Source organism: Mus caroli, unplaced genomic scaffold, assembly GCF_978045245.1.
Source record: "Mus caroli unplaced genomic scaffold, Mus_caroli_1 scaffold_11, whole genome shotgun sequence".
Classification (NCBI taxonomy): Eukaryota; Metazoa; Chordata; class Mammalia; order Rodentia; family Muridae; genus Mus; species Mus caroli.
Genome location: NW_028227266.1, coordinates 62,734,616 through 62,762,614, shown reverse-complemented (window position 1 = coordinate 62,762,614; position 27,999 = coordinate 62,734,616). Strand labels below are relative to the sequence as shown.

At 47.0% G+C, this 27,999-nt stretch overlaps 2 protein-coding genes across 4 annotated transcripts in view; one reads left to right on the top strand and one right to left on the bottom strand.

Annotated features, from left to right (window-relative positions):
• The window catches only part of Zwilch (zwilch kinetochore protein), a 32,830-nt gene extending 32,155 nt beyond the window's left edge, over positions 1–675 (top strand). The window contains exon 18 of the mRNA XM_021171821.3: positions 550–675. Coding sequence (XP_021027480.1) covers positions 550–638 — 89 coding nt within the window. The 3' untranslated portion in view covers positions 639–675. The remainder of the gene's footprint in view (positions 1–549) is intronic.
• On the bottom strand, positions 419–20,675 carry Lctl (lactase like). Of its 3 annotated transcripts, none has more exons than XM_085844700.1 (10): positions 20,628–20,675; positions 18,396–18,524; positions 18,212–18,307; positions 13,457–13,511; positions 13,213–13,374; positions 8,589–8,863; positions 7,274–7,400; positions 6,913–7,112; positions 5,413–5,476; positions 419–578 (listed from the first exon to the last, which is right to left on the bottom strand). In XM_085844700.1, exons 2-10 carry the CDS (start codon positions 18,522–18,524, stop codon positions 460–462), a joined length of 1,227 nt encoding a protein of 408 aa, XP_085700826.1. In that variant the 5' UTR covers positions 20,628–20,675; the 3' UTR covers positions 419–459. The 3 variants fall into 3 exon arrangements, with proteins under 3 accessions (XP_085700826.1, XP_085700828.1, XP_085700827.1); XM_085844701.1 differs by lacking the exon at positions 419–578 and adding an exon at positions 2,297–2,412; XM_085844702.1 differs by lacking the exon at positions 13,213–13,374.
• Positions 20,676–27,999: the final 7,324 nt, after the last annotated feature.

The window sequence follows — 27,999 nt, the reverse complement described above, 5'->3', positions numbered from 1 at the left end:
TCATTCTTTTAGAGGGTAGAGAAATGAGTGTACATTTAGCTGTAAGGCTGTAAATTCTGCCTGGGGATGGTGGCACACACTTTTGATTCCAGTACTTGGGAGGCAGAAGCAGGTGGATCTCTGTGAGTTTGAGGCCAACCTGGTCTATAAAGCAAGTTTCAGGACAATCAAGGCTACACAGAGAAACCCTGTCTTAAAAAACCATAAAGGGGCTGGGGAGGCTGTAAATGCTAAGAATTTCTTCTCTAAAATTATGTTACAGCATGATTCAGAAAAGACACTTGTTGATCCTTAAGTGGTGGCACAAAAATTAATGTAGTTGTTTCCTGAGGGAAGGTAGCTCTTGTTTGTTTTTGTTTTTTACTCTACTTTGAATGTTGTTTAATCAAAGCTTAAAACATCAGGAGGGTATGCTGTATAAATATTTGCCCCAGCAGAGTTTGGCCAAACAGATTCTTTTCAAGTGGAAGTCGGGTGCCATCCACACTGCTGTGTTGTGGTAAAGTCAGGTGAGAGCTCTGACTGGCCTCGTTGTCTTTCTGCTTGCAGAGTTTCCTGAGCTGACACTGAATGGTAGTCTGGAAGAAAGGACAGCCTTCATTAGCATGCTTACCTGCAGCCAGGTGCACTTCAAGTAATGCGCACTGTGGGTCCTTGCAAAGTGTCTTCTCTCCGGTATGTTGTGATGAGTCCCTGTGTCTTAGCTAGTTCTACATTGTTGGTACCACATACACTCATCGTAACTAAACTGTTCCCCAGGCATCGCTGAATGGCCACCAGGTTCTTACTTGGCTTTCTTTGTACCTTTGGTTGGCCACTTATTAGGTCTACTTAACTCTAGAGTCAAATTTTTAATCTGTAGTTTGATTTCAAAATCATTGATAAAAGAAAAAATTGTAAATAGACCCTCAACTTGACATGAAAAACAAAGTTTTGTTAATAAGCAGTTTTCCTCAGCCAAATTTCATTGAGCCCTAAATGTAAATACCTTTTAAAAAAAAATACTTGATTTTTAAAATCAAAATCAAAGCACCCCTGATCAGTGGTTGTGCACACATTTAGTCTCAACACTCAGGACACAGAAACAGATGGATCTGAGTTTTGGGCCAGCCTGGTCTAAAGAGATAGAGTTCTAGGACAGCCAGAGCTACACAGAGAAATCCTGTTTCTATAAACCTGAAAAATAAAATCATCTTACTTTGAGTTGATATTAGCTAAAAAGATTGATGGAAAATCCTTACTTTTGGGTTTTGTTTTGTTTTGTTTCTGAGACAAAATCTCACTGTGTAACCCTATCTGGCCTCTTTGTTTGTTCTTTTGTTTGTTTCATAAAAATAAATAGAATTAAATAATAAGTAAAATGCCTGATCTTACCATTCCCCCTTAAGCCTCATTTGCCCTCTAGTAAATGGAGATTAATTTTATCATAATTTAAAAAATAAAATGAAGCTGGGCGTGGTGGCTCACGCCTTTAATCCCAGCACTCGGGAGGCAGAGGCAGGCGGATTTCTGAGTTCCAGAACAGCCAGGGCTATACAGAGAAACCCTGTCTCGAAAAAAACAAAACAAAATAAAATAAAATAGAATGAACTTTAATGTTTCTAGTTTTTTGTTTTGACAGGATCTATGTAGTCCTGGAGCTCACTATGTAGATCAAGCTAACCATGAACTCACAGAGATGTGCCTCTCTGCCTCTGCCTCCTGAGTGTTGTATCAAAAGCATGCGCTACCACACCTGGCTTTAGTTAAAATTTAAAAGAAAAAAACCAACTTTGTTTGTTTTGCCACCATAGCATCGTATTGCAGAGTCCCTTTGCTAGTCACAGTGCAGCACCTGTCATTCATGGTCTCCCTCAGGAGGCACATGTCCCGCCCACTTGCTGCTCACCTGCTTAGCTAATAGTCTGCAGCCTGAAAGAGGCTTAGACTGATAGTGTCCATAAGATATGGCAGTGCTCAGTGATAGTCATTTGTACATTAAAGTAATTTTTCCGGACAAATGAAAAATCATCAAGTTTTAAATCTATACACATGTTCCTAATTTTGAAAAAATGAGATGTGTGAATGATAGGTAGCAAATATTAACTCTGACCTCAGGAGAGTTGCGACTACAGGCTTCTTTCATTTTATTTATGCTTAATTTTATTTTCTTATTCTTAAATCACAGCACAAAACAAAAAGGGGGAAGTTAATTTTCAGAGCCTGAAAAATAGACATCACGTGAACTTCTGCAGCAGAAGAGTGATCCTGAAGAGATAGACGCTCTGACAGAGGAAGGTGGAGAGGAGACCCCGTCTCAGCCGCGTCTCCTGAGGAGAAGTGTCAGCATCAGGGCAGCAGTGAGGATGGAGAGAGCGCAGACTGTGGGGACCACAATCTCTGAAGCCACCTGCATGTGCCTAAGCAAGGGCTCTGAAAGGGACAGATACATCCACCAGAAGTGAGCTGTGTTTTGAAACAAAAGCTAAAGGAGATGGGCCACTGTGTTTCTAATTTTTCTTATTTGTTGTAAAAGTGAACCAGTTATTTTGAAATGGCGTTTTGGAGCCATGAGACAAAGGCATCATGTTCACTTGGTATGTATGCACACAGCTTTTGGGAATCCTTACCATCACACAAAACTTACGTCAGAGCTGGAAATGTAACAGAAGATCTGGGGGTGCCTAACTTTGGTTATTTCACTGGTATTTTATTAAGCTTGAGTATGGTTAATATTTATGCTGGCGTTGCATTAATCTCAAAAGATTAGCACCTATATTCCATGGATTCTCTCGGCTTTAGTCCAAATCTTTTGAACTGGGCGTGGCAGTTACACACCTTTAATCCCAGCACTGAGGAGGCAGAGGCAGCCTGGTCTACAGAGCAAGTTCCAGAAAAACCACAGCTACACAGAGAAACCCTGTCTCAAAAGGAAAGACAAAAAGAATCCCTGGGAAACATTTTCAGCTTTTTCAGTTTGTTATTCTCGATACACTTATATCCTCATATATTACAATTTCTAATGGTAATTCTAATACTTATTTCTTTGTAAACAAAAATTCACTAAAATGTTAAATTATTTGATAATTGTTGCCTGGTTTAATCTTTGTGAGCTAAGTGTTATATCCACCATCCGATGGAAGACCTTCATGCCACTCACTCTGATTTGTCTGCTGAGCGCTCTGGTAACAGGTAAGCAGGCATGGATATGTTCTCATGCAGCTCACAGGCTGGTCAGCAAATACTCATTGCATCCATGTTGCAGTTACTTTCATTTGGTGAGTTGTGGTTTATAATCTGTAGACTATGGCCTACTTTTTTATGCAGGTGGGGACACTGGTGCATGGTCATACAAAGTACAAAAGGTAGCTCAGTTGAGGGGGTTTCTGCACCACCTGCTTTGACCCCACATTAAAGAACAATATTAAAACAAGAAGTAGCTGGGTGGTGGTGGCGCACAGCTTTAATCCCAGCACTTGGGAGGCAGAGGCAGACAGATTTCTGAGTTCGAGGCCAGCCTGGTCTGCAGCATGAGTTCCAGGACAGCTATGGCTATACAGAGAAACCCTGTCTCGAAAAAAACAAACAAAAACAACAACAAAAACCAAGAAGTATATTTTTTTGCTTGCCCTTATGCAGAAAAATGGGTTTCAGAAACATTGGTAGTATTCTGTATTTTGGATCCTTTTAGAACCCACTGCCCCACTGCATAAGAAATTATGCCCTTTTTTTTGTGTGTGTGGTTTTTTTGAGACAGGGTTTCTCTGTGTAGCTCTGGCTGTCCTGGAACTCACTTTGTAGACCAGGCTGGCATAGAACTCAGAACTCAGAAATCCGCCTGCCTCTGCCTCCTGAGTGCTGGGATTAAAGGTGTGTGCCATCACTGCCTGGCGAAATTATGCCTTTAATCCCAGCACTTGGGAGGCAGAGGCGGGCAGATCTCTGAGTTTGAGGCTAGCCTGGTTTACAGAGTAAGTTCCAGGACAGTAAAGGCTACACATAAAAACCCTGCTGGAAAATTAAATGACAGGGGTCTAGAGAGATGGCTCAGTGGTTAAGAGTGCTGGCTACTATTTCAAAGGCCCAGCCAGGGTCAAACCCCAACGTTCACATTCGAGCTCACAACGGTCTGGAACTCTAGTTCCAGAAGTTCTGACACTCACACAAATAGATATACATGCAGCCAAAATACCAATGCTCATAAAATAAAAATAAGGGAAAAAAATGATGCCTTTTGAGAGGGTGGGGACAGTATTTTGTTCATTGCTGTTTCTCTAAGTCTTAAAATAACATTAAAATATTAGGGAGTGCTGAGGAGTTATTTATTGAAGATCTCTTACAAGTCTATAATCCTAGCTTTGGGAGGCAGGAACAGGAGGAACACAAGTTCAAGGCCTATCTGAGCTGTTGGGTTTAAAGCCATCCAAGGCAAGTTAGTGAGAACTTGTCTCAAAAAGTAGGGTGGTGGCTGCAGGGATGGCTCAGTGGTCAAGAGCACTGGCTACTGTGCCTGAGGACCCAGGTTTGATTCCCAGCACCCAAAGGACAGTTCATCACTGTAACTCAAATTCCAGGGGATCGGACACCATCTTCTATCTTCTCGAGTACCAGACATGAACATGATACACAGACATACATACATACAGGCAAAATACCCACTTGTATAAAAAATTCAGTAAGGCTGATAAGATGGCTTAGTGGGTAAAGACACTTCCCACCCAATCCTGACCATCTGAGTTCAATCTCTAGAACCCTTGTAAAGATGAAAGGAGAGAACCAATACCACAAGGTTGTCCTCTGAATGTCTCACGTGCTCACGCATGCACACATGCACTCGCACTCATAAGCTGTCATATCCCCCCTCATTTCCCTGGTGTTTACATACTTTTGCTTACATAATGTTGGTTGATTGAGGTAGAGTCTTTAGTTCATGTTAGTCTGGGCTCAATATGGATAGATGGATGAATGGACAGACAGATAAATTAAAATGCTGTATAGACTGGGAGTTTAGCCTGCTTGGTATGTACAAAAACCTGGCTTCTTAGCTGGGCAGTGGTGGCACACACCTTTAATCCCAGCACTTGGGAGGCAGAGGTAGGTGGATTTCCGAGTTCGAGGCCAGCCTGGTCTACAGAGTGAGTTCCAGGACAACCAGGGCTACACAGAGAAACCCTGTTTCCAAAAAAACAAAACAAAAAAAACGGAAAAAAAAAAAAAACTGGCTTCTATTAGCCCTACTACCCCCCCCCCAAAATACAATTTTAAAAATGCTTGTAAGACAGAAATTAACATTAAGGGAAAAGATTAAAATTAAAAGATTACATTTTTAATCATAAATGGTTGGGAATATTGATTTTAGGTAGGTCATTTTGAAACTTTTGGTAATACCATCATATGTAATATTACATAGTTATCAAAGATAAGAATCCTCACCTGTGGCAAGCATCTGGTTGTTGATGGAGCAAGTTTCCAAGGCTCTGAGACGCCAACTTTCCACCTAATAAAAACCCACTTGATAAGTAAGTTCGCCTTACTATTTTCCTATATTTAAAATTGTTTTTAGGATAAACGAGGCACTTTTTTTTTACAAAATTTCGATGCATTTGTATCATCAGGCTTGACCAAAGCCTTTACCAGCTCATCAAAACAAACACGTTTTTTAAGTCTACCCACAGTTGGGATGTTATTAATTTTTTGAGACTATAATGTTGTAACCCTGACTGGCCACAAACTGGCTATGTAGCTGAAGCAGGCCTGCTTTCTAGTACTGACAGTGAACACCTGAGAGATGTGGTCACTGTCCTCACTTCTAGGCCCAGGTAGCTCACGCTGAACCAAATCTAGCAAGCCAGTCAGATTTGTTTGTAATTTTTTTTATTAAAATCTTCTAAATCATCATTTATGGTTCATGCTTGTAGATGCAAATATATACCAAGTAGAGCTGATGGGAAATGTGATTTGGTTTGGTTTGGTTTTGTGAGGCATCTGTGCATGTCCTTGGAGGGCCAGGAGAGGGTGTTGGATCCCCTGGAGCTAGAGTTGGAGGCTGTTGCACTGAGAACTAAACAAGCACAACAACACCCCATTTGGTAGTTTTTTAAAGCTTAAGGTTTAGCCAGGCAGTGATGGTGCACGCCTTTGACCCCAGCACTCCAGAGGCAGAGGCAGGTGAATATCAGAGTTCAAGCCAAACTGATCTACAGAGCGAGTTACAGGACATCCAGAGCTGCATAGAGAAACCCTGTCTGTAGGTGTGGTGAGGGGGAGCTTAAAGTTTGTTTTTTACCTTGGAGGCACCGTGTGTGTGTGTGTGTGTGTGTGTGTAGATATCATAGATATTATATATATTATATTGATACTATATCATATCAACAATAATAGATAATATATGTGTGTGTTATGGTGGGAAAATATATATATGCATTATGGTGGGAAAAGATATAGTTCTACATTTGATTGACAGAACATTTTACATATTGAAGAGTTGATAGTGTCTGTATCAGTGTAACATTTTTAATTCATCAGAATTGCCAACTGATTCATACTTTCTAGTCTTATTGCTTGAATATGTTCTAGATGTGACTAAAAGCCCACAGGGGTGGGTAGGGGAAGGCAACATGTGGAGCTGGCACTCGGTGTAGAAGGCATGTCTGTCAGATGTAAAGCCCTGGATAGTCCCCGGCTGCAACAGCACAGAAAGCCATTGTCATCTTTACTAAGTTAGTCCATTAGAACCTAGCTCAGACAGGACCCTTGTCACCCTGATGCCCTGTCTGGAGGGGACTGGATTCTGAGGTGTGTTTACTCCACCCTAAGGGGGGGGAGGGGATAATGCCATATTCCCCACCCCTCCCTTGAAAGAAAGAAGTGTGGTTCATCTTAATCTTCAGTTGAAGAGCAGAGCAGATGTCATGGGTAAGTTGTCCACCCTACCTCTTGTGGGTTTGGAAACCCACTGGCTGTGATGATCTCCTTGTAATACTGCACAGAAGCCTTGGGATAGCGAGGCTTGTTTCTCACATTGAATTCAACATAGTAGAATCCATATTTATCTGCATAGCCTTTCTCCCATTCAAACTTATCCAACAGAGACCAGGAAGTATACCCTTTTATATCCACGCCATCTTTTATAGCTGTGAAGACAAATGGCTCCATTCTTAACATGTTTCATTATTGAGAAGTATGAATAGTATAAAATTGTTTCTATGAGATTTAGAAGCAGGTTTTAGTTGATGATAGATTGAATCTTGTCTACATAGAAAAACATGTGAAGCAAATTGTAGTTTTACCTCACCTTTTAACATTTCATTGATGTATCCTTTGAGGTACTGAATTCTCCACTCATCGCAGAACTGAGTGCAATGTAACTTTTGGGGCGCTCCACTTTCTGTCACATATATGGGAGGGTCACCGTACTGAGTCTGAAAGTGACAAGAGAATAAACACCGAGCAAGCACCTGACTTACAGGTGGACACGTGGCTGCCATATTCTAATGCAGTGCTTATTAGCTCTTAGTAGGTGTCACACTTAGTAGGTGTCAGGTAACATGTTGATTGAGAGATGAATGTAGTCCAGTGAGCTGATATGGAATACTAGTAGTTCTCATTAAAGGGGCCTTGTTTAGGGAAAAAGCCCTCCAGGTCTTCCTCTTTGCCATGAATTCCCTTTCAAATTAGATGGGCCTTAAAACGGCTAAATATTCCTGAAAGAGGAGTAGTCATTTTCTTTACTGGTATACCCAGTGCTTAGCTGTGCCAGTAAAGAACCTCTCACCATGTGCTGGTAAGCAACCCCAGCTAACCTCAGTGGGCCACACACGCAGACATACAAAGATGTGAAAGTAGGAAGCACAAAGGGGGTTAGACAGCAGTGGGAGGGGGAGTACTGATAATGGGAAGTAGATGTGATCAAAATACATCACATATATGTGTGAAGTCCGAGCATAGACTTAAAACTCTAGACCAAGGGGCTGTGGAGATGACTCTGGTTGTAAGCACTTGCTGCTTGCAGGGTCCCAGCACAAACATGGCAGCTCACACCTATCTGTAACCCACATGGGTACCAGCCACCCTTGGGGTTCATGTACATAGAGTAAGGCAAATGCTCATATTTGTAAAATAAATATAAACTAAAAGGTTAAGTGTCGAGCCGGGCGTGGTGGTGCCCGCCTTTAATCCCAGCACTCGGGAGGCAGAGGCAGGCGGATTTCTGAGTTCGAGGCCAGCCTGGTCTACAGAGTGAGTTCCAGGACAGCCAGGGCTACACAGAGAAACCCTGTCTCGAAAAGCCCAAAAAAAAAAAAAAAAAAAAAAAAAAAAAAAGGTTAAGTGTCAGATTTTCAGCTGTCGTTGGAAGCAGTTTCCACGGGCCTATGTTTTAGTAGCGAGGTAGAGTCTCATGCAGTTGAAACTGGCCTTGAGTTCAGTATGTATTCTGTAGAGGCAAGTACTGAATTCCTGATCTTCCTGCAGCTGACCTCCCAAGGCCTGGGTTTGCAGTCTTGTCTCTCTACCTAGAGCTTTATCAGTTTTCATATGTAGGTACCTGAGTGTCTAGGAGGGACTAAACTCAGGTCTGAAGGTCTTACTTGACTTGATGAGATTAGTACCTGGGCAAAGTTGAGAAGCCTCCTGAATCCCCACGGCACAGAATAGAGCCATGGAGATCCCATTTCTGGCCAGTTGGGGTCCACAAGCTCCACTAAGTCACGGTCATTCTGGTAGCTGGGCCCCTGGTGGGAGGGATATTTCCTTTGAGTGATGTATCGAGTGGTAAAATGGCCCAGGCCCAGGAAGTCAGATGTGCCTTTAAGGTAGCTCTTCTCCTGCAGGGAGAACGTGGGCAACCTCGACATCTCCAGGCCTTGCTCAGCACTCTTTGTTCCTGACAGGAGAGAACATGAAAAGTTAAGAAAGTCTTACTTCTTACAGTCATTTCTCTGTGTCCCACAGTGCTGCTAAAATGGTGGGGGATAAGCTGGTGCAATGGTCCAGCAGTTAAGAGCACTTGCAGGGGACCCAGGTTCAGTTCTCAGCACCCATGTGGCAGTTCGCAACTAGCCATATTCTAGTTCTAGGTGTTTAATACCATCTTCTGATATCCAAAGGCATGAGGAACACAAATAGTGCACATACATACATGTGGGCAAACACTCACACACATAAAATTAAAAAATCTTTGTTTTTAAAGCTGAGCTTTAAGCTGGGCAGTGGTGGTACACACCTTTAATCCCAGCACTTGGGAGGCAAAGACAGGTGGAGCTCTGTAAATTGAAAGCCAGCCTGGTCTACAAATTTGAGTTTCAGGGCTACACACGTATAGGTTTGTATGTGCATTCGCATGAGTGCAGTGCCTGCAGAGGTCAGAAGTGAGTGTTGGATCCCCTGGAGCTGGAGTTAACAGGTGCTTGTGAGCTGCCCCTCTGGAAGAGCATCGAGTGTTCTTAACTGCTGAGCCATCTCTCCAGCCTCTATTAAAGTTCTTTTCTAAATGTAGCTTGCTTACTGTTTGTGTCTAGGAGTGTAGCTTAGTAGTAGAGAACTTAACCTGACAAGCACTTACAGGGCCCTGGATTTGACCCCTAGCAGCCAAAATATGATACATTTTCACTCATTACTCAGTGAGTGGTATATGGCTTAGCTACCTGGGGGAAAGCAGGGTTATACTGTTCCTCACATTGAAAAACTAGCCTGTGGGCTCCTTCTAGAAGGAAACTGAAGGCCATCGACTGTAGGGAGGATCACGGGCTTGTTCAAACACTGCTGACAGTGTAAGCCATGACAAGTTCTGCTCTGGCAATTTTGCCCTCTACCTGGACTGCAAAGGAACACTTATTAACTGACAGGCTCCAAACCTCTTTATCTAGTACTTTGCCCGCATGTGGAAAAGGATCTACCTTCAGGTGTCTTCACATTGAGGAGCAAAAGGTCAGAAACAACTTACATTGTATTGCCGAGGGGATGGCTAAAGAAATGGTGAAAACTCTGAGGAAGAGGCATGCATGAGGCCCTGGTTCTGCACCACAGTACTAACAATAGGAGCTGGAGAGATGGCTCAGCAGCTCAGAGTACTGATTGCCAGAGGTCCCAGGTCCAGTACCCAGCACCCACATGCTGGTGGCTTGCAGACATCTATAACTCCAGTTCCAGAGGATCCAGTGGTCTCTTCTGGCCTCCATGGACATTATGTATGCATGTGGTACACAAAGATACATACAAACGAAATATTCATACACACAAAGTAAATCTAACACTGTGACCTCTGCTAAAATAAGACTAATTATAATTGAATGACCGTCAGTACCATGGTGTGTAGCTATTAGAACAAACAAAGCAATACTTTCTATGCCAGGATGGAAAGGGCCTAGACATAGGTTTACTGAATAAAAGATGTAGGCCACTGATGATAACATCAGCTACATACTCTGGCAAACAAGCAGTGATCTAATAGGACAACAAGATCATTTGCAGGGGAGGGAGTAGGCTGGAGAGATGGCTCAGTAGTTAAGAGCACTGTCTGCTCTTCCAGAGGTCCTGAGTTCAATTCTGGACAACACATGGTGGCTCACAACCATCTGTAATGGGATCTGATGCCCTCTTCTGACATTCAGGCATACTTGCGGATAGAGCACTAATATACATTTTTAAAAAATCATTTGCAGGGAGACTATTGGCTGGGATTAAAGGAATGAAAGGTTTGAATTGTTAATATTCTTAAAACATCAGCATGTTATTGCTGTCAGTCAAGTTCAGTAACTAGAAAAACCACTGGGCACTGTTCCCTTTACTGCCAGATGGGTTAAAATGCTAAAATACGGAAAAATCCAGTCACACTGAAGGTTTGAATTTTTTTTTTTTTTTTTTGGTTTTTCGAGACAGGGTTTCTCTGTATAGCCCTGGCTGTCCTGGAACTCACTTTGTAGACCAGGCTGGCCTTGAACTCAGAAATCCGCCTGCCTCTGCCTCCCAAGTGCTGGGATTAAAGGCATGCGCCACCACCGCCCAGCTTTAAAAATGTGTAGCCCAGGCTGGCCTCGAACTCGTGATCCTCCTGCCTCTGCCTCCTTCAGCAAATCCTACCGGCGTGCGCCACCACTACCGGCAGAAATTTTTTTAAGTTAGCATACAAAGTAATAGTGATGTTTTTTCTGTACATGGGTGTTATGCTCCGGCCTTATTTGTCCTCTCTCCTGTCGGTTCCCCCCTCCATAAGTATTCTTGTACTCAATCTCACTCTCCCTTCCTGCTCCTTTAAGAGCTGTCTCTCCCTTGCTGGGCATGATGTGCAAGTCTTTAAGTCTTTTGTTTGTTTGTTTGTTTGTTTGTTTGTTTGTTTGAGACAGGGTTTCTCTGTGTAGCCCTGGCTGTCCTGGAACTCACATTGTAGACCAGGCTGGCCTGGAACTCAGAAATCCGCCTGCCTCTGCCTCCCGAGTGCTGGAATTAAAGGTGTGTGCCACCATGCCCGGCTTAATGAGCAAGTCTTTAATGCCAGTTGCTCAGGAGGCAAAGAAAGGTGGATCTTTGTGATTTGAGGCCAGCCTGGTCTACAAAGGGAGTTCCACGACAGGCAGGGCTATTACACGGAGAAACCCTCTCTCAGAAAAAAAAAGAAAAGAAAAGAGGAAAAAGAAGAAAGAAAGAAGGAAAGAAGGAAGGAAGGAAGGAAAGGAAAGGAAAGGAAGGAAGAAACCAGAAGAAAACGGGGAGAGAGAGGAAAAGGTGTCTTCCTCCATTCTTGAAGCATCCGCCTAAAAACACATAAACATATACCACTTAAATTCTTCCTTTGAGAGAAAACATGCACGTTTATCTTTCTAATTCTGACTTATATGAACTACAAGAGTAATGACAACCCGAAGGAATCTGTTCTCTCCTTCCACCATGTAAGTCCCAGGAAATGGAATTCATTTTAGGTCATCAAGTTTGGGTAGCAAGTGCCTTTTACTCACTGAGCCATCTCTCCGGCCTTATTTTTAGTTGTTTTTAAATTTTGTCTTGTTTTTGAGGAAAGCACATGGATTTCCATAGTGGCTGTACCAGTTTTTACTGCCGTCGGCAGTGAATGAAGGCTCTCCTCTGTTTTCTTGCTAGCTATTCTGACTTTAAGTGAGATGGACTCTCAAAGCTGTTGTAATTTTCATTTTTCTGGTGACTAAGCATGCTGAAGTAAGAAGACAGCCTCCCACCCTCACCCCACCCCACTCCCATCCCCACCCTACCCCACCCCCACCCCACCCAGTCACTCTCATTTCAGAGGCAGGAGAACTCCTGGAATTAAACCTGGAGCTTCTGTCCCAAAGGCCCTTCAGGGACTGTGAAGTCACTGTTAATAGGGGCAGGAGGCTCTGGCCATGCAGTTGCCTGCAGAGCAATTGTGGGTAATAAGAAAGGGGCTCCAGAAGCCGGGCGTGGTGGCGCACGCCTTTAATCCCAGCAATCGGGAGGCAGAGGCAGGCAGATTTCTGAGTTCGAGGCCAGCCTGGTCTACAAAGTGAGTTCCAGGACAGCCAGGGCTGTACAGAGAAACCCTGTCTCGAAAAAAAAAAAAAACCGAAAAAAAAAAAAAAAAAAGAAAGGGGCTCCAGATATTTCATCATAAAGCAATAATAAACAACATCTGTCTAACCTGACGGAAACATCTGTGTACATCACACAGCCCAATAAATATGTACTGTTTTTAAAAGTTCAGGGCTGGGGAAATAGCTCTGCTGGTAAAAGCTTGCCTTGTGAGTGTGAGGACCTGACTCCCAGCCCCTTGTTTATAAAACAAAAAGATCAGAGTGTGGGCTGTTGGGATGGCTCAGCAGATAAAGATGTTTGATGTGCAAACCTGTCAACCTGAGTTCACCTCCTGGATCCCAACTCTAGGACTTCCACACTTGTGTCTTGGCATGTACACACACACACACACACACACCACTAGCTGAGCATGGTGGCACATGCTTGAATCCCAGCACTAGAAAGGCAGAGTCGGGTGGATTCCTGTAGCTCACTGGCCAGTTAGCTCTGCCTACTGGGCAAGCTCCACCCCAGTGAGAGAGACTCTGCCTCAAAACACAAGGTGGTTGATGACAGAGGATCAGCTTAGGAGATTGTCCTCTCATTTTCACATGCATGTGTATGCATACTGCATACGTGTGTATACACACCTGAATACATATACCTGCACATACATGAACATGCATGCCAAAAGAAGTTAAAACAAAAAAACAAAAACATGACTCAGCTCACCAATGTGGTCTTTCATGACTTGGGGGTAGTCACCAGCGTAAATAGGGTTGGCAAACCAACCGAGACAGAACTGTAGGTATCGCTCAGCAGCCTCAATATCATCGGGGTTGTCGATGTCCACAGGTTCCCCCCAGTCACAGTTCAGTGAGATCCCCACTAGGCCTTAAAGGAAGGAAGTCAGGGTAGGGAGAGGCAGGATATGGCTCCTCTGTGTAAGGGTCTGAGCCTGAGGGTCCCAGCTCACCGTGCTGTTTGCTGCGCCACGAGTCGTTATAAGAATGCCAAGCCTGGGCGTGGGCCTGAAAGAAGGAATCCATCAATGAACCCAGCTCATCCATCGCTCTGCCTCCGTTTCCTTCTTCCCTTCGTTTATTTATGTGTGCAGTAGAGGCGGGTGGTGGCAGAGGACAACTTGCGGAATAGATTCTCCCCTTCCACCATATCATGAATTGAACTCAAGTCAGTCTCAGCAGCAGGCATCTATCTACCCACTTGCTGAGCCGTCTTGCTCGCCAGGGAGTGCCCTTTCTTGCCTTCCAAACTCTAGCGCTCCAATTTCAACTTCCCATGTTCTTGAATCCAGACTCAGATACCACAGACCCGACCCCCTCCCTCTGACTTCCAGGAGCACTGCTTCTGCTTTACTGTGGAGGAAACATCTCTCAAGGCGGCAGAGGCCAGTTTGTGTGTTACCGCTATTGCTGCCCCACCCCCACACTAAGGACTAACGCCTGGGTTTTGCCCATGCCAAATAAATGCTCTTCCAACTGGACGATCCCCTAGCCCACCCTCTGCTGTTTCTAAATTGTTCCTGCAGGTCCCTGGAAAGGCGGCAGAGATTCCGAGGACTTAGTGGAAGTGTGAGCTCATGAGGCGCCTCGGGGGATCTGCTGAAGCTCTGAGAGCAGAGCCCAGCAACCTGTGTGGTTTGTTTTGTTTTGAGGCAAGCTCTCATGGAACCTTGACTGTCCTCAGGCTTGCCCTGTACTGAAAGCTGGCTTTGGAGTCTTAGTCCTCCTGGCTCCACCTTCCCCAATGCTGGATTACTGGGGTGTTACCCCGAGCCCAACTGCAACCTGTGTTTAAAAAAAGGAAAAAAAAAATGCATGTTTTATCTGACATTCACTAAAGTTCCAGACTCATTCTTGTGAAAATCCGAATAGTTCAGGCTGCAAGGGTTGCTTGTCACTCCCAGAAAGCCTTTGTCTCTCAGTGTTCTTTCTGCTTTGAGCAAGTGTGTGTGTGTGTGTGTGTGTGTGTGTGTTTGTGTGTGTGTGTGTGTTTGTGTGAAGGCCAGCGGTCAGTCTTGAGTGTTGTTCCTCACGAGCCATCCACCTTGGTCTCCCAGTAGGCTGTATTCCAGCCAGCAGGCTCCAAGAATCCTCTTTGTGCCAGCCACCACAGTGCTAGAGTTACAAGCATGCTTCACCACACCCAGGGTCCTGGCTAGCTTTCTGTCAACTTGACACCAGCTGCTGTCATCAGAGAGGAGGGAACCTCAGCTGAGAAAAGGTTTCCATGAGAGCCAGTTTAGGCAAGCCTGCAGGGCTTTTAATTAGTGATTGATGAGGGAGGGCTCCACCCACTGTGAGTGGGGCCACCTGTGGGGTGGTAGTCCTAGGTTCTGTAAGAAAGCAGACTGAGCAAGCCATGGGAAGCAAGTGGGTAAGTACCACCTCTCCATGGCCTCTGCATCAGCTCCTGCCACCAGGTTCCTGCCCTGCTTAAGTTGCTTTTGGTCCTAGTGTTTTATCACAGAAATAGTGTGGTGCTTTGAATAAGAATGCCCACCCGGCGTGTTGGCACACGCCTTTAATCACACCCCTCCGAAGGCAGAGGCAGGCAGATTTCTGAGTTCAAGGCCAGCCTGGTCTACAAAGTGAGTTCCAGGACAGCCAGGGCTATAGAGAGAAACCCTGTCTCGAAAAACAAACCAACAAAAAAAGAACGCCCACCTCCCCTTGGCTCACATTGGAATGCTTAGTCACCAGGGAGTGGAGCAGGATTGGAATGGAGTGGCCTTGGTGAAGGAAGTGTGTCACTATCAATGGGCTTTGAGATTTCAAAAGTCCATGCAAGGCCCGCTCTCTCCCCTCTTCTCCCTCCTCTCCCTTCTCCTGTCTCTGTGTCTCTTTGTGTGTGTGTGTGTGTGTGTGTGTGCATCTCTCTCTCTCCCTTTCCCCATTCCTCCCTTCTCTCCCTTCTCTTCCCCGGCCTTTTTCGGCTCTTTCCCCTTTCTTCTCCCCCCTTCTCCTTTATCTCTGCCTCTCTTTATCTGTGGATCTGGATGTAGCTCTCAACTACTTCTCTAGCACCATGCAGGCTGCTACATTCCCTGCCATGACTAAACCTCTAAAACTTTAAGCAAGCCCCGAGTTCAATGCTTTCCTTTATAAGAGTTGCTGTGGTCATGGTGTCTCTTCACAGCACTGGAACGGTGACTACGACAAACGGTAACTAACCCTAACTAACAAGACTCCCAGCCTTTTCACCTAGGATCTAGGGATTGAACTCGGGTCCTCATACTTGCACAGCAAACACTTTATAGACTGGGCTATTTCATACAGTCCCATGCTTATCATTTTAACTAGCTAGTAAGTAACTAGAAAAACAGGAGGAAACCTGGAATTGACCAGTGATATGGAACATCGCACAAACTGTTAGTAAAAGTACGGGCTCCGGAGCCCCAAGACCAAGTTCTCAGCACAAAGGAGATTCGTTTGCCTCAGAGGAACAAAGGTCAGGGAGAAAGAGACAAATACAGGAGACAGAGGATGAGAGAGAAGGGGAAGGGAACAAGGGAAAGAGGGCAGGGGTAGGACAAAGGAGTGCATCTGCATAGAGAGGACAAAGATGTGGCACATAGGTAAATGGCAGTTTATAAAGGTACAAGGGGAAACCCCTTGTCAGAATGAGGTGTTTAATTTTAATTGGTCATGTTAATTAGGTGAGCCAAAGGGGGCTTTTGACTGCTGGACTTTAATACTTAGATCTCTGGAGGAGGAAATGGCCAAATAAGGGAATAGACCTTGGAGGCTAGTTTTAGGAATGTAATCTAATGGTTTTTTTAGCAAGGCAGAGGGACTGTGGGAAGGACAAGGCCTGCCAGAGCCATGCTCACCAGGTTCAAGCTGGCCAGGGTCCCTTCAGAAACAGTGTCAAAAACCTAACCATTCATAACGCTCTTTTATGGCTTGCTCTGCCCTTTAACTGTTCAGCTAAAGAACTCTTTCTTTCTTTCTTTCTTTCTTTTTTTTTTTTTTTTTTTTTGGTTTTTCGAGACAGGGTTTCTCTGTGTGTAGCCCTGGCTGTCCTTGAACTCAGAAATCCGCCTGCCTCTGCCTCTGGAGTACTGGGATTAAAGGTGTGCACCAGCACGCCCGGCCAGCTAAAGAACTCTTAAGTCAGAGGCTGGGCCAATGGCTCAGCAGTTAGAGCACTGGCTGCTCCCACAGAGGACCCTGGCTCAGTTCCCAGCACCCATCTGGTGGCTCACAACTGTCTATAACTCCAATCCCAGGGGATCCATCTCCCTCTTCTTGACCTACAAGAACACTGCATGCATGTGCTGCACTTACATAGATGCAGGTAAAACACTCAGACACCATACATAGGAGTGTTTTCGGGAGGCAGAGGCAGGTGGATTTCTGAGTTCGAGGCCAGCCTGGTCTACAAAGTGAGTGCCAGGACAGCCAGGGCTACACAGAGAAACCCTGTCTCAAAAAACCAAAAAAAAAAAAATTTCCTTAAAAAAAAAAAAATGCTGGGCGTGGTGGCGCACGCCTTTAATCCCAGCACTCGGGAGGCAGAGGCAGGCGGATTTCTGAGTTCGAGGCCAGCCTGGTCTACAAAGTGAGTTCCAGGACAGCCAGGGCTACACAGAGAAACCCTGTCTCGAAAAAAAAAAAAAAAAAAAAATCTCCAGGGGACTGGAGAGATGGCTCTGCAGTTAAGAGCACTGACTGCTTTTCCAGAGGTCCTGAGTTCAATTCTCTACAACCACATGGTGGCTCACAACCCTCTGTAATGGGATCCAATGCCTTCTTCTGGTATGTCTGAAGACAGCCATAGTGTACTCATATAAATAAAATAAGTAATTCAAAAAATTTCTTGAAAAAAATCTCACTTTTTTGTTTGTTTTCAGGGTTTCTCTGTGTAGCCTTGGCTGTCCTGGAACTCACTCTGTAGCCCAGGCTGGCCTCGAACTCAGAAAGCCGCCTGCCTCTGCCTCCCAAGTGCTAGGATTAAAGGCGTGTGCCACCACTGCCCGGCCAGTCAGTTTTTTAAAAAAGTAAGAGAAATGTGAGTCTCTTCCCAGGCATGAGTGCAGGTCAGTGTGTCTCCATAGTCTATCCTTCCAGCTAGAGTAGGTTATCCTGCCAGCCAAGTGTCTACTGGGACAAGTCCGCCAGACTTTGCATCCCCAACACCACCCCACCCGTGTCTTGTAGGCAAGCCACTGTCTCCACTCCCCCTTGGCCTTCCGTGTATGCTAAGCACCTTCTCTGAATTCCTCCTTCCCACCCACGCTCTGATAGCCAATTGGCAGCCCTGAAGATTTCCTCTGTAAGTCATCAAGCGGAGACCAACCCCCTTCCCCGGCCCACGTACCTTAAACTGGAAAAGAACAGTTCTGCCTTGCTTCCTTGATGCTTCCAATCTGTTCCTCCCACTTCCTTCCAAAACCGCAGGCCTTGACCAGTGTCTGCCCTGATCCTTCCCGCTGCTCTTCACGTCCTCTGGTTTCTTCCTTCTATCCTTGCAGGGTTTGGCCTTATCTACTGCCCAGTACCCCCTTCCCTTCACCGGTGATTCCTCACTGAGTTTATAAAGTTTCCAAATGTCTAACCCTATCCTCTTGCTAAGATCATAAACACTACCCACTGTAGAACCTCTGCCGAAGTGGGCTGGCACTGAGAGCATATCTGATGTGGTAGAGGATCAGTGTGACCCCTGAAACAATGACCCCTCCTGGAGCCTAAGAAGGATCCGGGCTTACCTTAATGATATGGTGTGCAGCCACATATAGGCCAGTGCCCTGGAGCCTCAGGCCTGGTGCGTGGAGACCGGTCTCATAACCTTTTTCTACCATTGTCTGCAGAGACAGCAATGTGGACCCCAGGATTGCGAGAGATAGCAGGGTACCTCCCTGTCTCCCCATATGAAGAAGAGGCTCTACTTACCCGAGGATCACTGAATGTGAGCCAATGCTTCACTCGGTCCCCAAAGACCTCAAAACATAGGTCAGCATAGTCCCTGAAGTATCGGATCATACTCACATTCTGCCACCCGCCGTATGTTACCTGGAGCATCTGTCAACAGAAAGAGAGGCTGGTGCTGTGGGGAGACTATGGAGTAGGTTGGTGAAGTCTCTGGGTAAAGCATGGGTGACTATAATGTAAGAATGGAAGCAAAGAGCCAGGTGTGGTGGCACACGCCTTTGATCCCAGCACTCGGGAGGCAGAGGCAGGCTGATTTCTGAGTTCGAGGCCAGCCTGGTCTACAAAGTGAGTTCCAGGACATCAAGGGCTATACAGAGAAATCCTATCTCGAAAAACCAAAAACAGAGCTGGTGAAATGGCTCAGCGGTTAAGAGCACCGACTGTTCTTCCAAAGGTCCTGAGTTCAAATCCCAGCAACCACATGGTGGCTCACAAACATCCGTAACAAAAATCTGATGCCCTCTTCTGGAGTGTCTGAAGACAGTTACAGTGTACACACATATAATAAATAAATAAATAAATAAATACATCTAAAAAAAAGAAATTATTTTAAAAAAAAAAGGAAGCAAAGATGCAGGGGGGTTGGGGGGAGCATAGAGGCTCTGCTGCAAGGGAGCATCCTTTAAGCCTAACTGGAGGGATCAGGGGAAGCTGGAAATGCCTGCTTAGGAAGAAGCTGACAGGCCAAGGGGCACATGAGTAGATCCCGGATGAGATGTGATATTGGGGAATGTCTAGAATATTCATTGTGACAGCTGGAGGAGGCCTGCCGCTGTAAGAGAGCGCTGGGGAAGATTTGGAGGGTCTTGCTGAAGTCAAGGCACTGCCTGACTTGGAGCTTCTGCTATTAAGTGTGAGGTAATAAAAACCTCTATGGCAGAAGCCCATAGTGGAAAAACTGGAAGCCTGTTGTGTCCTTTGCCCCAGCTAACTGGTAGCTTTCAACCCAGTTTCCAGTTGCAGTAGCTGGAAGCTGGAAATCTCAGGCCACGCCTCCAGCCTCCAGTCCCGCCCCACAGCAAGCCCCTCCTACTCAGAAGCCCTCATCCTTCTCCGCTCCTCCTTTTATCATTCTGTACTGGGAGTAGTACCCACTTTCTCCCCCCAACCTTCTCCTTCACCCCTCCACAGACCCCTGGACCCAGCACCGACTGGTACAGGTCACAGATTGTTATACCAATGGCTTGGCTGTGACCTCTGTGGGGCCCAGGGGAAGGAAGGAAAACTGCCTGAACGTTGACGGCGATTTTCTGAAGCATTCTGGGATATGGCTGGGCATGGTGGCTATGGACGAGGGCAAGAGGTTCTGCCTCAAACAAAGGAAATGAACAAAACTGGGGGAATACACTGTGTCACCAAACCTGAGTCTACGCTTCTTTAGCTCAGGGGTAGAGGGCTTGCCTAGCAGGTACAGGGTCCTGGGTTCAGTACCCAACAGCGTACAGACACAGGGCTTTTTTTTTCCCTTATGCTGAATGTTCTGGGAAACATTAGGATCCCACTCTTCATTTACTACAAGCAGCATGGCCTCCCAGATAATGCTTTGTATGTGTATATGTACCGAGAGTGGGGACTGAATCAACTTCAGGTTTGGGGTGTTTTGTTTTGTTTTGTTTTTGGAGACAGGGTTTCTCTGTGTAGCCCTGGCTGTCCTGGAACTCACTTTGTAGACCAGGCTGGCCTTGAACTCAGAAATCCGCCTGTCTCTGCCTCCCAAGTGCTGGGATTAAAGGCGTGGGCCACCACCGCCCGGCAACTTCAGGTATCTTAATCACTCTCCAGCTTATTTTTGAGACTGAAGCTCATGGATTTGATTCTGCTACGTTGGATGGCTATCTCACCAAATGCTAGGATTACAGGCACATCCTGCCCGCCATGCCTGACTTTTTATGTGAGTGCTGAAGACGGTCCAATGAGCCATCTCTCCAGCCCCATAGATGTTATGAACCCTCCCCACGAACAGGATCCTGTAAAAAACGACATAGCTAGTTCATGCCTTTCTCCCCTCCGCCTCTGCCTCGTGGGGACACAGCGCCCCCTAGAGGACGCAGTGTTCAAGACACCATTTTGGAAGCACTGGCCAGTCCCTAGGACCTTGGACTGCAGAACTAAGACAAGCTAATAACGATTTTAACTTCACCAGGCTGTGGCATTCTGTCAGAGCAGCACAAATAGATTAAGACAACCACTCACCACATCTTTCTATCCAGAGTCAGACTCCAGGCTCTGGCCGGTTTTTTTGGACACTGTAAGTCCTCACACCAGGCTCCCTCCTGCTGAACCAAGCCCTCACCTGTGGCAGATCCCAGTGGTGCAAGGTCACAATGGGGGTGATGTTGCTCTTCAGGAGAGCGTCAATGAAATCGCTGTAGAATTTGATTCCTCTCTTGTTCACCTGTTCAGCTGTAAGTGAAACAGAACTCGGGCTTTCCTCTGGGGCACAACATTCTTGGGTCTCCTGGCCTTCTGCAGGCTGAAGCACCCATAGCCCAGTGTCCTGAGCCATAGAAGAATGTCATCGATATACCTGGAGCTCAGTTACCTGCTGAGCCCATGCTCGTGGGCTGGTCACCCTCGCCTGACACTGATCCCCACAGAGCCTAGGGAGGGACTGTTATCACTCACCTCTGACCCCTGTGGGCAGGAGCCTCGGCCAAGACAGAGAAAATCGGTAGTGGCTGACTTGTAGTTCCTTCAGCAGGGCAATGTCCTCCTGTGTAGATAGGGTGGGGAAGCAGGGATAGGTCACCTGGGCTATGAGGGAGCAGGGAACAAGTCTTGGGGGCCTCAAAGATGTCCTCTAAAATGACGATACTATGAGTTCCGGCTCCACACCGGCAATGTGCTCACATACAGAAGTCCATGCAAGATTGTCTGTAAACTTGAAGGAGAACAGGGGATCTGAGAGTGAGCTGCCCCATGCCCTCCTGCAAGTTTTAGGGCCAAGTCACTGGTTTTTTTGGCACCTGGTTGCTGGCCCTTCTCATTTTTCCTCTTCCTACACCCTGGCACTCCCAGCCTCATCCACCACTGCCTCACGCTCTCTTGAGCTGTGCTGGGTACAGATTGTTTAGCAGAACATCAGGTTGATATTGTCGGTAAGATGCCCCCATATGCCACTCCCCACCTCTCAGGCAGGATGGCACACACAGCCCCCTTCACGCACCTGAACTTTATAGTAGCTGTCACAGGCTGTGTCTGCTGTGTCACCTCCTAGCACCTGTCCCTTTCTGCCATGTGTGAAGGCATCCCAGATGCTGGGCCCTTTCCCATCCTGGTCCCATGCACCTTCTGTCTGGTAGGCAGAACTGCCCACGCCCCAGGAGAAGCCTGTAGAGAGAGATCCCACACCAGGCCCTGGACCACCACTCCAACTTCACCTACATTGGGAACTCTATGGTGGCCAGGCTCAGGGTGCCCTGCCCCAGCTCCCTGGAATAGGAATGTAGGGGACAGGGAGAGGGAAGATACAGAATTAAAAACATTTTTGTGTGCAATTACAGCTCTAATTAGCATCCATTGTCTGTAGATATTAATAGTTTGCTTTAGATTTTTATTTTTTATCAATTTGTGTACTGACGTGGGGGGTGTTGGGTAGGAAGGCTGGTGAATACAGGTGTCTGAAGAGGCCAGAAGAGTGCCTGGATCCCGTGGAGTTGGAAATCCAGGCAGTTAGGAGTTACCAGATAGATAGATGTGGGTGCTGGGAACTGAACCCCACGCCTGTATAGGAGCAGTAAGCATTTTTAAAAAAAGATTTATTGTTATATGTAAGTATATTGTAGCTGTCTTCAGACACACCAGAAGAGGGTATCAGATCTCCTTACAGATGGTTGTGAGCCACCATGTGCTGGAATTTGAACTCAGGACCTTCAGAAGAGCAAGTCAGTGCTCTTAACTGCTGAGCCATCTCTCCAGTCCTAACGTAAACATTCTAAACTGACGAATTCTAATTCTAGTAACTTATTAAACGTTTCTGGGTTGGGGATATAGCTCAATACCAAAGTACTAGCCTAGCATGGCCAAGACTTTAAGTTGGATTCTCAGCATTGCACAGACACACGGATGGACAGACAATCCTCCCACCCTGGACCTCCACCTTTCTACCAGGGAATTTCCTTCTAGAACATTCACATGGATGTTCTCCCCATCCTATGAGACAGGAAGCCAGAGCATCCAATTCCAATTCCTTGGCAAGTCAGCCAAGGTAGGACGACCAATAGAGACTGACAAATGGATAGACAGACAGACAGACAGACAGTCTAAGGACGGAATAGTGGAGGAATGGACATACCAGGTGGAAAGGTTCCATAGTAGAAGGATGCCTCTTCTGGGGGTCCTCTCCGGGCAGTCCCTACCCTGGGCACCAGCAGGATCCACCCAAGGATGATGACCCACACTGGCTTCATGACACCCCACCCTCCTCCATGAGCCCCTAAGAGCCCCTGTCAGCTCAGGGACACAGGCCAGGAGGGAAAGGAAAGGGGCCACAGAGCGGCTTGTTTGGGCACACAGCAGCTGTGTGTGGGACCCTGCATTAAACAATGTACAGAAGCTGAGCCAATGGGCCCAACTTCAAACTGGTTCCCATTCTGATCATGGTGTGTTGGAATGATGCAGCCCACACCTCTCAAGTAGCTCCTATCTAATGGGGAACCTACCTCTGCCTCAGAAAGTGCCAGTCTGCTGGGGGAACCCCCAAACCTAGAGCACCCCTCAGCCTCCTACCTCCCAACTGTGTAGCCTGTATGGGGTGCTCTCCCTATCTAGGGCCCTCTGTCCTTAGCTGTCAGAAAGAGATCTCTTCCCACTGGGAACCCCTTCCTGATTAAGCCCACCAGCTTACCCAAGATGGTGTTCAGCCCTTGACACCCCCCAGGGCCACTGTTGTCGGTTACCAGTCTCTCTGAATGACTCCTGGGCCCCACACTCCCCACCAAAGCAGAACCTACAGGCATGGAATCCTCTAGTCAGGGGTGTGGTCTGTGGCCTGACACCAACAAAGAGTCTCAGTAATCCCACAGGGAGGGCACAGGCCAGAATGCTGAGCTGACCAAAAGCAACTGAGTCAGCAGTAGCCTGGCACTCGGCCTGGGCATCCAGCTGGCTCCTTCCCAAGGAAGAAGGGGGGCATCGGGGGAGGTGACCTCATCCTCCCAGCTCCCTCTGGGCCTCACATGTAACCTTCAGCACAGTTCTGGGCATCCTGAGGAGGGGGTGTGGACTTGGGACCACTTGGGACGTGGGTTGATAATGTTTCAGTGTACCTTTCTTGCTGCCATAGGGGGGAAAAATCTCTCAAGAAGGTGATGTTGGGTTTTCCACATAAGCCTCCTCTCCTCAGACTTCTCATCTTTTCCTCAGCTTCTCATTCTGCCATTGCTATCTGTGAAACTGTGTGAGTCAAGGTTTCTCCCACCTGGTTCCATCCCAAAGCAGCTCTGTTAGCAAAGAGCCTCCATCAGAGGCACCTCCCATCAGAGGCGCCTCCCCTCCGATAATCCCCGCCCTCCACTCAGCCTGAAGCCTCCTTCGCCTCCACTGAATGTGAATGCGTCTTTCTCAGCCTCGGGCCTTCCCCCATCGTGGTTGGACTTTTTCTATCCATTCTCCCAGCATTCCCTAGGCCACATCCTCCACCTTCAGGAAGTCCCTAGAGCTGCCTATCCCCAGCCCTCCAGCCTGCAATTCCATGTCACCAGTGAACTTGTCCCTGCCTCCTCTCAGAGCCCTGCTCCCCTGGGTTACAGAGGTATGCCTGCCCCTCCACCCAAGATCCCTAGAGTCAGAACAGGGAGCACTCAACAGTGTGGGGCAAAATGGAATTTTACAATTGCCATAAAAATGGCTAACACTGCCAGGCAGTGGTGGTGCACACCTTTAATTCCAGCACTTGGGAGGCAGAGGCAGGCAGATTTCTGAATTTGAGGCCAGCCTGGTCTACAGAGTGAGTTTCAGGACAGCCAGGGCTACACAGAGAAACCCTGTCTCGAAAAACCTAAAAAGTGGCTAACACTGTGGATTAGTTAATCTTGTCAACTTGATAGGACATAGAGTCAACACGGAGACTAACCTTTGGCTATGTCTGTTAGGAAATTACCTATATAGGGTCAGTGTCAGAAAACCCGAAGTGAATGTGGGCAACACCATCCCATCTCTGCTTCCTGACTGCAGATGCCAGAGGCCAGCCGCTTCCTGCTCCTTCCCGCCCCCCTTAGGTGTTCTGTCTCACCAACATGTCACTGAGACACTGACTGGGTGGACAACCACAACCTTCTCAGATTGCTTATTTAGTTCTAGTGTCTGAGTGAGGGAGTTGAAACAGCTCTGCCTTTTTTTTTTTCAAAAACAATTTTTTTTTAATTTATTATATGTAAGTACACTGTAGCTGTCTTCAGACACTCCAGAAGAGGGCGCCAGATCTCATTACGGAGGGTTGTGAGCCATCATGTGGTTGCCGGGAATTGAACTCAGGACCTTTGGAAGAGCAGTTAGTGCTCTTAACCGCTGAGCCATCTCTCCAGCCCCCCAAAACAATTTTTTATTAGATATTTTCTTCATTTATGTTTCAAATGCTATCCCTAAAGTTCCCTATACCCTCCCCCTCAGCTCTGCTTTTTTTTTTTTTTTTTTTGGTCTTTTCGAGACAGGGTTTCTCTGTGTAGCCCTGGCTGTCCTGGAACTCACTTTGTAGACCAGGCTGGCCTCAAACTCAGAAATCCACCTGCCTCTGCCTCCTGAGTGCTGGGATTAAAGGCGTGTGCCACCACGTCCAGCCTCAGCTCTGCTTTTATTAAATCTTTAATGGTTTATGTTTTTTTTTTGTTTGTTTGTTTTGTTTTTCCAGACAGGGTTTCTCTGTGTAGCCTTGGCTGTCCTGGAACTCACTTTGTAGACCAGGCTGGCCTCGAACTCAGAGATCCACCTGCCTCTGCCTCCCAAGTGCTGGGATTAAAGGTGTGCGCCACCACGCCCGGCAATGGTTTCTGTTTTACATGCATTGGTGTTTTGCCTGCATGTATGTCTATGTGAGGATGTCAGATACCTTAGAAATTGAGTTATAGACAGTTGTTAGCTGCCATGTGGGTGTTGGGAATTGAACCCAGGTCCTCTGAAAAAGCAGCCAGTGCTCTTAACCACGGAGATATTCCTCTAGCCCAAAACAGCTTTTTTGAGGTAGTCCCTCCTAGATTTGACCTCTAGCCTTCAGGTCCACTCCATCCCATTGACTGCAGTCCTTCAGGCCCTCCCTCTGGTTGGTGTCCAGAGACAACAGCAAGGTAAATACCTGCACACTAAGGGGTCCAGTTGGGGGCTGAGGCTGAATCTTCAGGCTCCCAGGTGTGTTTGGGGAGCTGGTGGGCTAGGACTTCTTCTCTTTCCTTGTATTATTCCTGCAATGCCAGCTCAGGTCATGTTCACAACTGAGAGGGCCGCTGGGCATCTCTCCTAGTGACCACAGCCCCCATGGGCTATTTCTGTGGTACCCCCTTTCCAACCAGTGGGCTCTAGGCATGCTGTGTTCTGGGCTGACAGTGGCAGGAAACATACCACTTTAAGAGCTGATGTCATCTCTGAAAAATGTCCCTACCCAGGAGCCTGGGCCTCGTGTTTATGTTGGAAAGGCTGGTCAGCCCAGCATGATGGGGCTGCCTGGGGTCTGAGGAGAGGCCTGGCTTTCATCCCACTGACTCCAGGCCTGGTTCTGGCTGGAAGGGGAGAGGGCCTGATAGCTGGGCCTCTCCTTGCTGCTCTTTGCTATACACACACACACACACATATACACACACACACTCCGGTGGCTGTCTGAGGTCTGCGTAGGGGTTAGAGTTCCTGATGTCCATGCTGGGCTGACAACAATGTGTGTCAAAAGACTGAGAGGCACTCTTGCGCCTCCAACCCCAGCTTCTTCCTCATTCTCACCAGCAAGGGACTGGGAAGCTGGCATCCATTGACCATCCTGTCAGGGCCGACTCGGCCTGCACTCTGTGACTGTGATGCTAAACCTCATCAAGGTGAAAGCTCTGGCTCTCAATCCGATGACACCAAGGGTCCCCACGGGTCCCCAGGCACACACCATGTGGGAACCTGTGCTGACCCAGCAGGAGTGAAATTATTCTAAAGAGAGACACTCGTGCCCCTCCCAGACCTGTAAAGTCTAGTGACAGTCAGAGAAAGTTTGTCTCCCAGAAAGAGATGTCACACAGTTCTGAGAAATGATAAGACCACTTTTTAAGAGAGACTGGACCTGAGACAGTGATGGGTCATGGGTGGGAAGAGTCGCCTCTTGACCAGGATTGCCCTGAACTATGTAACTATGACCTTCTACTTAAATATTTATTTGGCAGGCTGGAGAGATGGCTCAGTGGTTAAGAGGTTAAGAGGTCCTGAGTTCAATTTCCCAGCAACTACATGGTGGCTCACAACCATCTGGAATGGGATCCAATGCCCCCTTTTTGTGTCTGAAGACAACTACAATGTACTCATATACATAAAATAAATAATCCTTTAAAGAAAGATTTGGCACACACGCATGTGTGCGTGTGTGCCTGTGTGCTTGTGTATTTGGGTATCTGCAGAGGCCAGAACTGGGTGTTGCCTGTAACTCCCCTAAGCTAGAGTTATAGGCAGTTGTGAGCCTCCCAATGTGGGTGCTGGGTTTGAGACCTCCAGAAGAGAGTGAGAAGGCGGATCCATCTTTCTAGCCCCTTTGGCTCTCTATATCTAAACCTCATGTCCAGATTCTGAAGATGAACTTGGGGTCTCACTGGAACTCTTTGCTCTTCCCAGTGAAAGCCTGGCATCTAATTCTCCTGGGGGAGACGGGAAAGTAACAATAGTCACCCCAAATAAGGAGGTCACAGGAGGGCTCCTGAGATGGCTCAGCAGGTAAACACCCTTGCCAGCAAGCTTGAGTTCAAGCACCAAGCCTCACACTGTGGTAGGAGAGAACCAACTCCTGAAAGTTGTTGTCTGATCTCAACGTTCAAGGTGGACTGTGTGTGTGTGTGTGTACACACATGCACATGCAAACACAATGTAGCATAATTGAAGAGGTGACAGGTGTTTCCAGGCACGTTGGTTTCGATGTTGTGGTGAAAGGAAGGTGGTCAGAAGAGCCTGGAAGTTGGCAGAGGGGACTTGGCAGGGACACGAGGGGCTGGCTCAGCTTGTCAGGTCACAGTGTCAGCACATGGGGTGGCTCCAGGGACAGTATGAGACAGAGCTTGTGGAGAGCTGTGTACAGAGTTGGGTTGGAAGGCCAGGGGACAGTGCAGGGGCCTGGGCGCTGTAGAAGTGGAGGGCACAGCGAGGAGGTCAGCACATGGAGTCCTCCCTCAGTATTCTACTAGCCCGATGCTGCATCCTGACTGCCAACCTTCCAAGGACAAGATTGACCAATACCCACACATGGGGTCAGTTGAACACCGAACACCACGATGAACCTAAGTGCCGAATCTGGTCATGCCCAGCAGAGAGAAAAGTCTTCAGAAGGGACCCTGTCAGCAGTTCTGCCATATTGTCCAGGCTAAAATCTAGTCTTGCCACTTTCCAGGGGGCTCTG